Below are 15,117 nucleotides of genomic sequence, written 5' to 3'. Positions count from 1 at the left end.
TTCACTCCTCCTGGGCACTTCATTATCAACGAGCTCGATAAGGATGCAAACCTTTGATTCAGTAACTCTGGACGAAGCCCTAAAGCTAGCATTTGTAATAAATAGCTGTGGCCTCTCTTGCACGGAGGCCTGAGGACATCATAGATAAGTGCTGCATTGTGCTGGATCCATCCGACCATCTCGGCCTCAAGAAGTGGGTGCAGAATGGAGGAGGGACTTCAGAGTTCATTGCGCTTCCCAGAGCCTGAGGGGAGGCATTCTCCCACACTCACAGGCCGTCAGTGTTGGGCCAGCAAGGGGAGGAAGGAACAGCTGCTTTCTGGCCTTGGTTTTATCTTCTGAGTCCTACTTAGTGGTTATAGGGAATTAATGAAGTCATTTCAACCACCTTAATCCAGAGGCCTGCCCTAGCTCCTCAGAGTCACAGTGAGAGTAAATATATTTAATGTAACAATAGTATAATAACAGTAATTACATATAAAGTCTGCAGTGCCCACCCCGTCTCCTTCAGTGGCTTACAACATATTTCTCATGATACCCCAGCATGGAATTCCATTCGACCTGGCAGAGATGGATCTTCTGGGAGAGTTGGGATGAGAAGAGTAGTGGGTGTCAGCAGAGCAGTGTCCCGGGGTGCAGTAGCACAGCAAGAGGGACATTTCCCTGCCCTTGGAGCATAAAGGCAATTGAACAGGGCCACTCTGGTTCCTGCAGCGAAAGGCACCAAGCAGGGGAGAGCTAGACAGCGGTGGCAGCAGAAGCTATGGTCCCTGCCCACCTCTTTGTCCAGGAAGCAGAGGGAGGGAACTGAGAGCTTAGGTCCTCCATTATGTCCCATTGGCATCCCAGAAGGGAGAAGGGGCTGCAGATCTGGATCTTCTCTGGAAGCCAGGAGAGAAGAGGGACATGGGTTGGGAGAGGCAAGAAGAGGCTGGCTTCCAAGCACCCGAGGTCAGGAAGGAAGGTCCTTAGAATAGGGGACGTGGGAAAAAAGGGTGTTGACTCACCTAGCTCACAGAGGCGTGGTGGGGTCACTCAGGGCTCGGGAATGACTCTGAGGACACAGAAATTGCAGTGTGTTTAGATACGGTCTCTATTGTATGTGTCTCTCCCCGCTCCTCAAGATTCTTTTTGATCTCTGACCTTGATGCCTCTCAGCCAGGCCTAGGGGAGAGGAGAAAGGCAGACTGGATAACAAATCCAATCTGAGCATCAGCTGCGAGTTTAATATCTGCTTCCTCTACTCAAATGATCAGAAAACGCCCATCCAAACAGAGACCACCTGTTCCCAGGGACTCACCTGCCGGGAGAGCCCTAAGATCCCTCCACTGGTCAGAGCGGGAGTACTGCTCCCAGGGTTGGGGGGCTGCAGGCTGGGGCTGTTTCGTGGTCCTGGGGACACATCTCCAGAAGAGTCAAGTGTTTCTGAGGCTGGAGGGGAAGCTAGGGTGAGAATAGGTATAAAACCCTTCCATATTACCTTAACCAAGCTCCTCTGGCAAAGAAGAAAAAGCTCCATAGCAACAGGAAGCTGTGAGTCACCATAGCAATCCAGTTGCAAGAGAACCCCCCTACCAAGAGGCAGGAAATTGTCAGCAGCATCATTAGAGCAACCAGGGAAGAAGCGACAGGAAACTAAATTGCCACGGTGAACCAGGAGGCTACAACAGGAAGCTGAGGCAGTTTCCATAGAAACTCAAGGAGCGCTAGAGAGAAAGGTACAGAAGAAGTGCTTCTTAGCAAAAGGCTGCTGTAAGCATCTCCCTAGCAACCAGATGGAAAGCTCTTTTAGCAACGGGGAAGCTGTATGTAGTTGTCATGGCAACCGGGCTACTTGGCTAGAAAAAGGAATCGCTCAGCAATAGGCAGCCTGAACATCACCGTGACCCAGCGTTTGGGGGCCACCCCTTGAGAGGTGCCTCACCCAGGGAAATCTGCTTGACGTCCAGATCCCAGGCCTCCTCCTCGACGCGGGCAGGCAGGGAGCAGGCTCCCGGTGAGAGGCCGGGAAGGGACGGGCCAGCATGTTCAAAGGATGACACGGCTACGGAGGCCCGGGTGCGGGCGGCTGCAGAGAGTGGGGGAGTTGGGGTGGTGGGGTGCTGGTGTGGAAAAATCCTCCTGGCTCCATGGAACAGCTCACAGAGGGCTTCCCAGGGAATCCCACATTTTTGGGAAGAGATGCCCATTCAGCACCTCAGTATCCTGCCTGACATCTCCCCATTGTTTTTGTATCAAGGTCTGAGTTCTGGGAACACCCACCCCACACACCCCCAGCACCCTGGACCTCACCTCTTCCAGTGAGCAGGGCACTCAGTGTCCGTTCCCCAAGGGCTTTAATGTCCAGGAAAGGTTTATTCCCAATGCCCATGGAAACCATCTGCTGCACTCGGAGTTCTAGAGAACAGAGAGCCTGTTATTTCTCTTGGCTCCTCTGCCTCACTGTTAGTACAACTCTCTTCACCCTCGGGGTCTCTTTCCCAACTCTCACCACACCTCGCTTCTTTCTTTTGCTGTCTCCCCTTGGCTATCAAGGCATGGACTGTGATGGTAACCTTTCACCTCTTTTAGACATACATCTGCTCTCGCCTATGTTTCATCCTGCTCATTTGGCCTCCTAGCCACCTGAGTGTGTGTGTGTGTGTGTGTGTGTGTGTGTGTGTGTTTATAGGACCCACTGGATGTTGGTTGATCCTCACTTTCCACATAGTTTCATGGCCGACCCTCGCAGTCATTTTGGTGTGCACGCCAGACTGGCTGTCTAGCAAGCTTCTGGAGGCCACCCCTGTCGTAGCCGCCCGACTCTGTCAGAAGGATGAGATTTCAGATGTCCCTGTCACTACATTTGCAGCACTGACTTTTATGTGGGCTCTGGGGATTTGAACACAGGTCTTCACACTTGCTTGACAAGTACTTTTACCCAGTGAGCCTTCTTCCTGGCCCCCGACTTTGAATGTAACACTCTGCTTCCCTTTAACATGGACAGTAAGAGCAGTTGTGTTCTTGCACGTCCTTTTTTTATAAAGTGCATCCATGCGTCTCAACCTGCTCGGTCCTTCTTATCACTTTAAGCTGATGAAAGTACTATGCATTTTTCAGATGAATAGAATGATTCAGAGAATCACAACAACAACAAAAAACCCAAATTGAAACCCAGTCCTGACCAACAACAAAGAAAAGCTAATTAGTCCAGGTCACACAGTAAGCAAGAAGAGCAGTTCTTAGGCCCAGTCCACTGTGCAGTTCTGCATCTCTTGTTCCTTGGAAATTTCTAGCTTTCTCTTTCCTCATAGCTAATGTCTGTCTTAGCAATATCTTTTAAACCAAACTTTGAATCTGCCCCCTCTCTCTTTGGGTTTTAAAGACAGAGTTTCTTTGTGTAGCTCAGACTGTCCTGGAACTCATTCTGTAGACCAGGCTGGCACAGAATGCAGAGGTTCACCTGCCTCTGCCTCCCGAGTGTCTGGATTACCGCCACCTGGCTGAATCTTTTCTTAAGGCGTCTTTTCTACCTCCTATACAGTTTCCCAAGCCGTCTCCACACTCTCCAGGAAAACGTCTCCTGTAACTCTGATTCCAAGCAGACCATCCCCGTGGCCTGCCCGTTACCCTTGTTGTGGGCCGCCTGTCTCCACAGCAGCTGGGCAATAGAGCTTGTCCACTTGAGTTTGGTCTCTGGTGAAGTAGCCTGCAACGTGTATGCTTCTCTTGCACGCCGTCGACGAAACCATAGCTCGAAACAGAGTCCACTGTCCCCGATGTTTTCTGTCAGCCCCATGTCAGCGGTCTGAGGAAGGGCAGAAGAGACTGGGTTGTGAGGATGGAGGTGTCCCTCATTAGGTGGCACTGCACTGGCAAGTGCTATGTTTAGCTTGGTCAATATTCAGTACACATTTGCTCAACATCTGTTGGGTACCAGGCACGCTGCACTGCTTAGCAGGCCTAATATGCAGAAGGGAAGGGAAGGCTCACTCAGAGACGGGAGACAACGTTCTCCAGAGTGTAGTATTAGCATGTCTATGCTGTTCCAAACACAGACCTTTGTCTCTGTCCTATCACTTAAGAGGTAGAATGAATACAAGGGCCGTTGAGAACCTTTTATCATTCCATCTGGCCTGATCCAGGACCCTGGGTTGCTATGGATGTTTATATTTGGCTGCCTGAATCAGCACCCGCCTCTTGAGTTCTATTTAGTTCAGTGAAATTAAGAGGTGTGTTGTCCTTTTTCCTCATATAGCAGGGACCAACTCAAAAGATTATATATATATATATATATATATATATATATATATATATATATATATATCCCTGGCTGTCCTGGAACTCTCTAGACCAGGCTGGCCTCAGACTCAGATCTGCCTCCCAAGTGCTGGGATTAAAGGCGTGCACCACCACTGCCACCCAGCAGACATGTGTGTTCTTAGTGGGAAGGTGTTTTTCCATTCTATTTAAAAATGCCTCCTTAGTCTTCTGCATGAAGAACCCAAAGGGGTCCAACAACAACAGGGATTCCTTTCACCTTCTAACACCCTAAAAGCGATGACTAAAAGAGGAAACCTATGTTAGGTGATGAAGATTCTGAATCTGGTTTGAGGTTGAACTTATAGAGCATTCTAAGTTCTCAGGAAGAACATGGCTCAGTACCCCCCCCCCCACACACACACTCCACGTGGTATACCTTGAAAGCCTGCTTGTAAACGAAGGTCTCGGATCCTCCTTCAGAACCCTTGAACTTGCTGAATAAGAGCAGGTCCTCAAAGAGAAAGACGTGTCGGAGGCACTTTTTCCGGCCACAGATGACAGTGAAAGGGTCCCGATGCAAAAGCTGTCCCTGTTCCTTTAGATCTATCTGGAGAGAGAAGGAAAGGCCAGTCTAGGAGGTCTTTGTGTGACATTATGGGACATAAGAGACTTGGAGGGAAAGGGGTCTAATGGACTGACTGTTGGCATGGTCAGGAAATCAGGATGGGTCTCTGGACCCCATCCATTGTCTCTCACGCACACACGTCTAGCAGTACAAAGATAAAGAGATGCACTGCAGAGTTGGTACCCAGCCTGCCATGGGGGAGTCTGTGCATACTGCAGATGCAGAAAGAGAACCAGCCAAGAACATGGAAGGTCCATCTAGAGCAGTGGTTCTCAACCTTCTACCGCTCCTACCCTTTAACACAGTTCCTTATGTTGTGGTGACCGCTCCCCACACCCCCAACAATAAAATTATTTTTGTTTCTTCCTATCTGTAATTTTGCTATAGTTATAGACATCATAATGTAAATCTCTGTGTTTTCTGATGGTCTTAGGTGACCCCTTTGAAAGGGTCTTTTGACCCTCCAAAGGGTCAAGACCCACAGATTGAGAACTGCTGATCTAGAGGGAGCTCTAGATTTGAAATCTGGAAAGAGATGAGACCGAGGAAAATATGGTAGGCTAGAGAAGGAGAGCAGACAGTGAATGAGAAGAATTGGATGGAACAGAAGAACGCTTGCAGATGGAGGGAGAGCAGAAGATGTTGGACAGAACTTGTTATTTATAGATGAGGCAACAAAGGGCTAGACAGAGCCTAGGGCCATGGACCTCGGCTCTGGTGCTATGGTCACCAGCCTACACTTTCCAATGCTACAGAGTTACACAGTTTGTGCAAGCAGAAGTGGAGCCCAGAACCTTACCTCACAGCCTCGAACAGCTTCCACAGCGAGCAGATCTCTGCCTCGGGCCTCTTGTTCCTGGAGCAACTGTACAGCGGCCCTGAGGGCCTGGCGTTCCGAGCTGAGCTCAGGCCCGGCTTCCCTCAGGAGCTCCTCCAGGAGTTGTCCATACCGAGCCAGCTGCTCCAGTGGCTGCTGCAGGGCCCGGGGCAAGCAAGGGCTGCCCTCCATGCAACCCTAGGGTGAAACCATAGCAGGGGATGAGAAGAGGGGTTAGGACGGGCAGGAGCCAATGCTACGGACAAGAATGTGAGCGGCTAGGTACAGGCTTCGGGAAACAGAGGACCAAATACTTTTAAAGGTGAAGAAAGACTCAGTGGGTACAGGTGCTTGCTAGTAAGCCTGACAACCTGAGTTCATTCCCAGGATCCACATTTCGGAAAGAATTGATCTCCACATGGACACCATAGTGCATATGCATATATGTGTGTGTGTGTGTGTGTGTGTATATATATATATATATATATATATATATATATATACACACATATATATAAAATGTGTGTGTGCATAGGCATATATATGTACATGTGTGTGCATAGGCATATATATGTATGTATGTGTGTGTGTGTGTGTGTGTGTGTGTGCACATGTGTATACACATGCTCCAATAATAAAAATTTGCTTAAAAAAAGTTTTTTTTTCTCTTTCCTTTTCCTTTTCTTTTTTGAGAAAAGAGAAAAAAAGTAGAGGTAAGTGAGATAGCTCAGAACCTAAAGGAACTTGCCACCAAGCTTGGAAATCAAGTTCCATCTCTGGGACCCAGGTGGTGGAAAGAGAACCAACTCCTGTGAATTGTCCTGTGACTTCCCACACATGACTTGGCAGCTGTCCTGTGCTGGAGGAGAACCCAGCTCATAGCAATGCCAGCCCTCTGGCTTTTACAGTCATTTTCACATCCTTTCATATGGAATCCTCTGCCCCTTATGCTCCCAGCTGGACACAGTGCATACTGTCCTTGCTTATCACCTGTAGACACAAGCAGGCCTAGGGGCTGAAGAGATGGCTCAGCAGTTAAGAGGACTTACTGCTCTTGCAGAGGACCCGGTTCAGTTCCCAGCACCCACACAGTGGCTCACAAGTATCTGTAACTCCAGTTTCAGGTGATCTGATATCCTCTGGCCTCCTTGTGCACTAGACTCAGTCACAACACACATACATACCTGCAGGCGAATAGTCACACACATAAAATGAAAACAAATCTTAAAACAAAGCAAGCAAGCACGCCAACCAACCAACCAACCAACCAACCAACCAACCAACCAACCAACCAAAAACTCAACAAAACAAAGCAAAAAACAGAGGCCAGAGGAATCAAGAGTTTTGCGCAGATTCCTTCCAGTGGGGATCTGGGTAAGAGCTCAGCCTCTTCTGTCTCTCGGTGCAATGCTAGGAGACCCTCGTGGCTCCCAGACAGCACTCTGGGAGGTTATTGGAGATTCCTGGAGAATGTTCCTGGGTACATCCATGAAAGATTGTTTTCCCTGAGAGTTCAAGGTGGGGTGAGTTTTTAGGTCTTTCTGGTCCTTTCTCCTAAAAACATTTTCTCCTTCTAACTTATTTTGTGTGTGTGTGCTTGAGTGTATGTGTGCACATGTCTATGCATGCATGTGTGTGCACGTGTGTGTGTGTGTGTGTGTGTGTGTGTGTGTGTGTGTGTGTGTGTGCAGTGAGTCAGGAGACAACTAACTGGCAGGAGTCAGTTCTCTCATTTTAGCGAGTTGTTTCTGGGATGGGACTCGATTGTTGTTGGTCTTGGTCGCAGTGTCCTTACGTACTAAGCCATCCTGTCAACCCACTTTCCTACGAGTTGAAGGAAAGTTTACCTTGACCGAGGGGGTGAACGCAGCCAGACCACTCTCCAGTTTATGCCTGTGCTTCACAAACTGTGCATAGAGGTTGAACTGGTCCCCCTGTGCCGGTAAGGAAGAGATAGTGAGTGACCCTGGCTGGTGAGAGATCTAAATGCCTTCGCCCATCCCCACTAACCAAGGAGGGATAAGAAGAAAGCACTCCACCTGCCAAGGATTAGAAAGAGAAGAGACAGTCTCTTTGAAGAGACAGTGACATCCACACAACACTTGAGGACAAGGGACACAAGTACCAAGGTGAGGTACAGGGCCCCCGGGACTTCTCAAGTGGGAGAGGGTAGGGGGCGGCAGCATGGATAGGGCAGAACATGGGAAGGGAGAAGACTTGGAAGTGGTGGACTGCTCACATGGCGAAGGAAGCAGGCCCCGATGCGCAGAGGGTGGGCGGCGCAGCCATGAAGCTCTTGTAGAAAGTGTGTCCCGTGGAAGCTGCGAAGCCTCTCTCGGACACTCAGGGCTGCAGCCCAGGCGCATCGAAGCTCAGGCGTTAGCTCAGGCCCAGGCGGCGGCACTGGCTCGTTCAGAGTGGTTACGTACTCCTGCTCACAGGCAATCAGTTCAGACACTAGACGCTGCTGGGCGCTGTGGGTAAAACCAGAGTAGCAGAGGTGTCACTCTGGCATGGGAAGGAGTCACTACCCCCCCCCCCAACAGAATATTGTCCTTTCTGCTTGCTTATTAGACACAATTGGTCTGAACTCTCTCACCTGATGCTTCGTTTGCGTTCCATTCGAGGGGTACCTATTCCCCAGGGTCCATCTTGCCCTCCAGCCCGGCCCAATAGTACATGTTCTCGGGGTGAACATGTCCTGTCTACCACTTCAGTACTGGTGACCTCCAGTCCTCGGATTAGCACAGCCCTTGGGGGTCTTCCATCTGTTTCTGGGGTTAGCTCAAGTCCTTCTTCCTCATAATCCTCCCCACATGGGGTCAGAGAGCAATGTGATGGGGCTGCCCGTGGCCCAGGGCTGCTGGGAAGCAGCAGGGAACTGAGGCTGGGTGAAGGGCTATGGGCTCCGTGCTGGGCCCCTGCGCTGCTGGCACTGTCTGCCCGACGTCGTCGGTGGCTTCTAGGACTGGCCTCCTCTCCCAGCTGCTGCTGAATCCTTCTTTCCAGTTCCTGGCAGCGTGCCCGACATCGGCCCCACTCTCGAAGGGCTGCGGGGCTGCCCAAGTCCAGGGCCAGGGCTCGCATCTCTTGGAAGGTGCCTGCACTGGGCTCTGGGGCCCTCCGCAGGGCTAGGGCTGCCAGCAGAGCTTCACGACCAGGCCCAGCTCCTGCCAGCCGAGCAGAGCCCTCATCTACCCATTCGTGTGCCTACAAAAGTCGAACAGGTTGGAGCTAGAGAGAAAAGGTGAGGACACACCCACTCCCAATCACATACACCATTCCCAATGGATTCCCGGGGAGCATAACTAAGCCTTTTCACATAGCGCTTCACTAACTTTCACAGCAGATGTGTGTAGATGTGTAATGTGTACAGAGGACCTTTCTGAGGGCTTAGGTCATTCAGCCTGGGCATGCTAACTTTTTGTTGTTTTTTAAAAAAAGATTTATTTTTATAAATACAGTGTTCTGCCTGCACATATGCCCGAAGCCCAGAAGAGGGCACTAGATCTTATTATAGATGGTTGGTGAGCCACCATGTGGTTGTTGGGAATTGAACTCAGGACTTCTGGAAGAGCAGCCAGTGGTCTTAACCATCTCTCCAGTCCTAAGGTACCACTGTTAACAACAGCCTGACCAGACACTCCAGGTCGAGAGAAAAATCATCTCAGAAGGGTGCTGTCCTCACCTGCTGGAAGAAGCGCTGTAGCCGGAGGGCCCGGTGGAGGCCACTCTCAACCTGCTCCAGCCGTTGTTCAAAGATATCTAGAACTTTCTGGGAGGTAATGTCCTCCTCCAGTGCCAAAGCTTCCCGGGCTTGGACTAGGCGCTCCTGGAGATAGGGGTCTGTGTTCAGACTTGAGTTTTTCCCCAGTGACACCTCCACCCCCATCTCCTCTCCGTCCTTACCTGCACCTCTGTGCTAAAAGCCCTGAATCGAAGTTCTGTCTCTTGCAAGACTGACAGTGAGTTCCCAGGCATGGCGAAGCTTGCCAGCTGCTCTTCCCCTGGGCCAGACAGCCACTGCAACACCTGAGGAGGGCAGAAGAAGTCTATGAGGTGGGGATGGGGGTGTCTGTGGGGTGGCCAGGCTAGGGCCACCATCACCCCATCAGCTGCCTTGACCCCAATGCACAGACCCTCAGTCATCTTTGTCTCACTGGTACTGTGGGAATGATAACAATGAATGATAAGTGCTCCCACAGGATTAAATGAGAGAGTGGGTACGTCATCTTTGGTAAAGTGCCGTATGGAGCAGAGCTGGCAGGAGACACAGGTTAGTGAGCCAGGGCAAGGCCAAGATGAGGAGGCAGATAAACTGATATGAATGAAAGGCAGGAGGGTGCGAGTTACACGGATAGAGGACCAAGAGGAACTGCACAGCTTTTGAGTCCTGCTGAGTAGCGGGCAGGAGACCTAGACACTCAGCCTGAAGGGACAGCCCAGGAGGTGGTCTGAGTGTGTGTGTGTGGGTTCATACGGAGAGCTAGATGGAACCTCCTACTTGGTCTGAAATGTTTGACTAATTTTTTTCCTCAGAAGCAAGTCTGGAAGCTGAGGTGGAACAGTTGGAGAATGAGAAGCCTCAGTACGTTCCTCAAGGCCGGTGCCCACGAGAGCCACTTCCGAGTTCTGTGCTGAATTCGCTTCTCATCCTGCCCACCTGTGTGCTGCACTAACTGTGTACGAATGGGCTACTCAGCAGCAGCATCTCATGCCTGGCAGAGCTAGATCTCAAAGCTAAGCACTTTAAACTCCAAATTCTGTTCCTAAAATACGTTTTTAAATGGGTGGAGACAGCTAATCAATAGAAACAGCCCCCCCCCCCCGAACAGCAGAAGCTGAGAGGTAGCTGCTGCAGAACACAAAGCCCTGGCTCCCCTTTAGCACCGACTTTGGGATGACCCTTCTTGGTCTGGGAGAGGGAGGAGAGAAGCTGGAAGGATACGGTCCACGCTTAGTATTAATAGAGATGCTAATAAGCAGAGGCTAGGCTCCCAGGCTGAGCAAGGGTAATGGGGGTCTCCTCACCTGCCGGACTTGGCGCAGGCGCTGCCGTTGTTCCTGCTGCTGCACTCGTAGGTTGGACAGCCGCACAAGTTGGTGAATGGCCTCATCTACCTCCTGGTATAGCTCAGCTGGGCCTGGGCCTTCTAGCCTGGGGCAAGAGAGGCGACATTGAGTCTCTGCCCTGGTCAGTTTTACCTTTGTACCCTCAGGAATGCAAACGTCAGAGGTGTTGTGGCACTGGAATCAGACTTGTACTGTAACTTCCCTTGCTGAAGTAGCCTGGCTGAGATATTTATCGTCTCTCATCCTCCATGTCCTCATTTCTAATCATAACTAGCACACGGGGATGTTGTGGAGGTTATGAGTGTAAAGGCACCACATCTTGTCCGGATAAACGTAGAGTAAGGATTATCTGTCGCTTAAGGTTTAAGACGCCTCTCTGCTGTCTCCCTCCCACTTGCCTCTCTTACTTGCTGCTATGGGTGGAGCGCAGGCGCATCAGGATGGCTCCTCCGTTCCTCTGTAGCGCCGTCAGCCGAGGATCTGCCAGCACCTTTTGCAGGGGCTCAGGCATTCCCACAGCCTCCTTGGGACAACGAAACATTTTGAGTTCCACTAGAGAGTGCCTACCCCAGTCCCATCCTTTTCACATCTGCCATTATTCCATGTCACTTCATACCTCTTCTTTGGGTTCTGCTGTTCCCTCTAGCTCCTCAATGGCCTGCCGTACAGAGGTCAACACGCCTTGGCACAAGGTGCACAGCCTTGCCACTTCCTGAAAACCACATACAGAGATAGAGTTAAGGGATCGGGTTTAGGATAAGAAATAAGATTGGTGTGGTGGCACAGGTCTTTAATCCCAGAAGTCAGAAGGCAGAGGCAGGTGGATCTCTGAATTTGATGCTAGCCTGGTCTACAAAATGAGGTCCAGAACAGCCAGGGCTATAAAGAAAGACCCTGTTTTAAAAACAAACAAATAAAGAAGAAAGAAAATGGAAGCAAGCAAGTAAGCCAGCCAGCCAGCCAGTCACAGGATGGAGATGGGAGTCCTGAAGACTTTTCTGGATATAATGCTGGGTTCAGTTGCCGACTTTGTTGCTTTCAAGGTATATAATATTGAGTAAGCTTACAAACTCTAAAACTCATTTTACTCAATAATGAAGTTAGAATAAAAGCAGATTTTATAAAATTTAAGGAAATGATATTGGCCTGGCACCAAGCATGGCTGTGGCGGTACAGCTTAGTGGGTGAGTTTCTTTTGCCTGTCTTCCCTCCGGTCTTTAAGTCTCACCTCCCCTTAATCTGTCTTCCCTCTGATACACAGCCATGCCAAGAAACCCTGTTTGCATTCACCTGTGATTGTGTTGCTTCTTCTCTCTGAGAAACTCACAACACTTCATAGGAGCATGAAGGTAACCAATTGAGGCTACCCAGAGACCACGCACAACTGGTACATCATTTGATGGTAAAAGATCTTGCACTTTGTGGATACTGGTGTAGGAAGCAGGTACAGAAAGGGGCACCATCTCCAGAAGTGAGGGAAAGTGATTTGCCAGGCCACATGGAACCAATTTCTCTATTCTCAGAACTTTCTAGAAACCCATGTAACTATCACAAACACCTCCACTTGTTTTATGATATCTTAGTATCTCTCACTAGCAAGCATACATTACTTAATGTCAAGTTAAGAATTTGACATTCTTGGGGGGCAGGGAGTTGGAGAGATGGCTCAGTGCTTAAGAGCACGCATTGCTTCACCAGAGTACCCACATTTGATTCCCAGCACTCACAAGTAGCTCACAACTGCCTGTAACTCCAGGTTCAGGGGTTCTGATGCCTCTGGCCTCCAAGGACACACCCACACACATAGCATTTACTCACATAGATACACAGACACATCTATGTATGTACGTATGTATGTACGTATGTATGTATGTATGTATGTATGTATGTATGTATGTATATGCATGCTTAAAAATAAACTAAATCTTTAAAAAAGTTTAAAAAGATTTTAAAAATTTGGGTGGTAGCTGGAAAGATGTTTCACAGGTTAAGAGCCCTTGTTGTTACTGGGTGATGGAAGCACACAACTTTAATTGCAGCGCGCAGGAGGCAGACGCAGGTATATCTTTGTGAGTTTGAGGTCTGCCTGCTATACAGGGCTAGTTCTAGGAGACAGCCAGGTCTACACAGAGAAACTCTGTCTGAAAAGAAGAAGGGAGCGGGTAGAGCACTGCTGCTTTTGAAGAGGACTGGGGTTCAGTTGCCAGCCCCACATGTTGTTGACTTACAATCTTCTGTAGTTCCAGGGGATCTGTTGCCCTCTTCTGATTTCCAGAGCAACAGACAAAAATACATACATACGTGCAGAAAAACATGCATACACATAAAATAAATGGAAAAAAAAAAAAAAAAAGAATTTAACAACTCCCTCCCATCCTCTCTACGGTTCACAGTTCATGAGTCAGAACTATTTTCTGAACTGAATGGACTGCATCTTTCCCAACCCCAGAGTTATGTTTGTCTCCATCTTTTCTCCTGGACTGCCCTTAGCTGGGTCTTTTCCAGCTCCCTGGATCCTAGGTCCTGAAGGAGTTTACCTGATGTATCTCTGCCCAGTGGTTGGGGGAGAGGTCCCTGTGACCTCCTAAGTCCCACTGTAGCTCCTCTGGCTTGGCCACTCTTTTCAGGTCCTTCTCTGACAGCAACTCAGCTCCCTGTAGACATACGAGAACAGGAGTTTTCTGCACGGGCCCCTGGTGATTCAGACCAATCTGGGAGATCAACAAGCCTTCCCTCCCCCTCTCCAGTACTAATGGGGAACTACGTGGGAGACAGCCAACCTGAAATCCACAGAGTTCCGCTGGAGGGTCTTCATGAATGAGGATCACCAGCCGCTGAATGAGCGGAGGCTCGCCTGAGTCCTAAGGGGAAAAGAAGAATATCCCTACACTTTGGACAATTGAATGACCTGGAATGGCTGCCACTGGGGAAAAGCGAGGCTCTAAGGGGACAAGCCTGTCTCAAGTAATTGATTACCTGAAGCTGACTCAAGGCAGGAAGAAGTGCTGGAGGCAGTGGGGGTGCCTTGCGAAGGTCAAGGAGGATGGCCAGCCCCAGTAACTGCAGATCAGGCCTGTGGAGGCAAGGATAGCCAAAGGTGTGTGTGTGTGCGCGCGCGTATTGGGAAGACAACAAAGAGAGAACAAAGAAGAGTACAGATTTTCTGGCTTAGTGCTAATAGTCTTCCCAAGTTAGGATTACTATATTTGGGGAGCAATGCACAAACGGTCAATGTCTGGGTCACGTGCCTAGTAGGCAACCTAACCATCGAGAGCCTATGTTGACATGGCTATCGGGTCAGAGGACTAGAACTCTATATGCTATAATGGTATACATTCAAGGCTGAAGCATTTGTCAATAGGTACTCAGTGTACACAAAGCGTTTGTGGGATGAACAGATCTGTGCACTGGTAACCTTGGTGCTGTCATAAAGTACAGAGAGAGTCAGCAGGGTTGAGGGTTGACTTTGAAGATCATGAAAGATACCCTAAATGTCAGAATTGAAAGTTCAAGGTCAATGGCTTGAAAATCTGAGGGCTGAAATAGCAGGCCGGTGTCTTGTGAAGGGAGGCAGGTCCTCCCTGACCCTGCACACTAATGCCCAGGGTACTGAAGTCTACAGTGCTTACCTAAGCAGTGAGTGGAGGTAACGGAGAGCAGTGCTCAGTGTCTCTTGGGAGGGTGAGGACTCCTCAGGAAGGCACGGAGGTGGAGGTGTGATCGTCAGTAGAGCTCGCCCAGTCTGATCTACCCCTCCTGAAAACAGAAAGTGGCCAGGCTGTCCTGGCTGGGGTCAATCTTTGACTACCCCCCTTCCACCTTCCCTCCCTCTCAAGTCCACTTCAATTGCCTCACTTTCCCAAACATGTCCTTGTTTGTGCCTGTGTGCACATGTATACACATATATGGAGGCCAGAGGTCAATCTGAGGTGTCTTTCTCCATCACCCCCCACCCCACCCCCCCCTTTTTTTTTCTGAGAGACAGGATTTTACTGTGTAGCCCTGGCTGTCCTGGAACTCACTCTGTAGACTATGCTGGTCTCAAACTCAGAGATCTGCCTGCCTCTACTTCCTGAGTGTTGGGATTAAAGCTGTTCACTCCCCCCACACAACCCCTCCTAGTGCTGGGCTACCACCTTTTTTTTTTTTTTTTTTTTTTTTTTAAGACATGGTCTCTCACTGGACCTGGAGAAGCTCTGGTTCAGCTAGACTGGTCGGCCACAGAGTACAAGACATCTCAACCTTCCCTTTCTTTCCATGGATGGGGTTACACATCCACGCTATGCCAGCTCTTACATGGATGCTAGGGATCCGAGCTCAGTCCTCCTGCTCGAAAAGTGGGCACTTTGCCGACTGAGGC

General features: G+C 49.7%; 1 protein-coding gene across 5 annotated transcripts in view; it reads right to left on the bottom strand.

Annotated features, from left to right (window-relative positions):
• Nucleotides 1-421: 421 nt before the first annotated feature.
• The window catches only part of Arhgef40 (Rho guanine nucleotide exchange factor 40), a 20,435-nt gene continuing 5,739 nt past the window's right edge, over nucleotides 422-15,117 (bottom strand). For 2 of the 5 annotated variants that reach the window (XM_029541966.1, XM_029541967.1), the window contains exons 5-25: nucleotides 14,387-14,513; nucleotides 13,734-13,830; nucleotides 13,538-13,618; nucleotides 13,295-13,411; nucleotides 11,374-11,469; nucleotides 11,165-11,280; nucleotides 10,716-10,842; nucleotides 9,594-9,716; nucleotides 9,373-9,516; nucleotides 8,284-8,894; nucleotides 7,924-8,158; nucleotides 7,532-7,618; nucleotides 5,667-5,882; nucleotides 4,679-4,849; nucleotides 3,610-3,787; nucleotides 2,293-2,397; nucleotides 1,925-2,068; nucleotides 1,301-1,431; nucleotides 1,144-1,164; nucleotides 1,008-1,054; nucleotides 422-881 (exon numbers count right to left, since the gene is read on the bottom strand). In XM_029541966.1, coding sequence (XP_029397826.1) covers nucleotides 1,013-1,054; nucleotides 1,144-1,164; nucleotides 1,301-1,431; nucleotides 1,925-2,068; nucleotides 2,293-2,397; nucleotides 3,610-3,787; nucleotides 4,679-4,849; nucleotides 5,667-5,882; nucleotides 7,532-7,618; nucleotides 7,924-8,158; nucleotides 8,284-8,894; nucleotides 9,373-9,516; nucleotides 9,594-9,716; nucleotides 10,716-10,842; nucleotides 11,165-11,280; nucleotides 11,374-11,469; nucleotides 13,295-13,411; nucleotides 13,538-13,618; nucleotides 13,734-13,830; nucleotides 14,387-14,513 — 2,969 coding nt within the window. In that variant the 3' untranslated portion in view covers nucleotides 422-881; nucleotides 1,008-1,012. The remainder of the gene's footprint in view (nucleotides 882-1,007; nucleotides 1,055-1,143; nucleotides 1,165-1,300; nucleotides 1,432-1,924; nucleotides 2,069-2,292; nucleotides 2,398-3,609; nucleotides 3,788-4,678; nucleotides 4,850-5,666; nucleotides 5,883-7,531; nucleotides 7,619-7,923; nucleotides 8,159-8,283; nucleotides 8,895-9,372; nucleotides 9,517-9,593; nucleotides 9,717-10,715; nucleotides 10,843-11,164; nucleotides 11,281-11,373; nucleotides 11,470-13,294; nucleotides 13,412-13,537; nucleotides 13,619-13,733; nucleotides 13,831-14,386; nucleotides 14,514-15,117) is intronic. The other 3 variants (XM_029541970.1, XM_029541968.1, XM_029541969.1) reach the window with 3 other exon arrangements.

The sequence above is a fragment of the Mus pahari genome, chromosome 8 (assembly GCF_900095145.1).
Source record: "Mus pahari chromosome 8, PAHARI_EIJ_v1.1, whole genome shotgun sequence".
NCBI lineage: Eukaryota > Metazoa > Chordata > Mammalia > Rodentia > Muridae > Mus > Mus pahari.
This window is presented reverse-complemented; position numbering and strand designations above follow the sequence as displayed.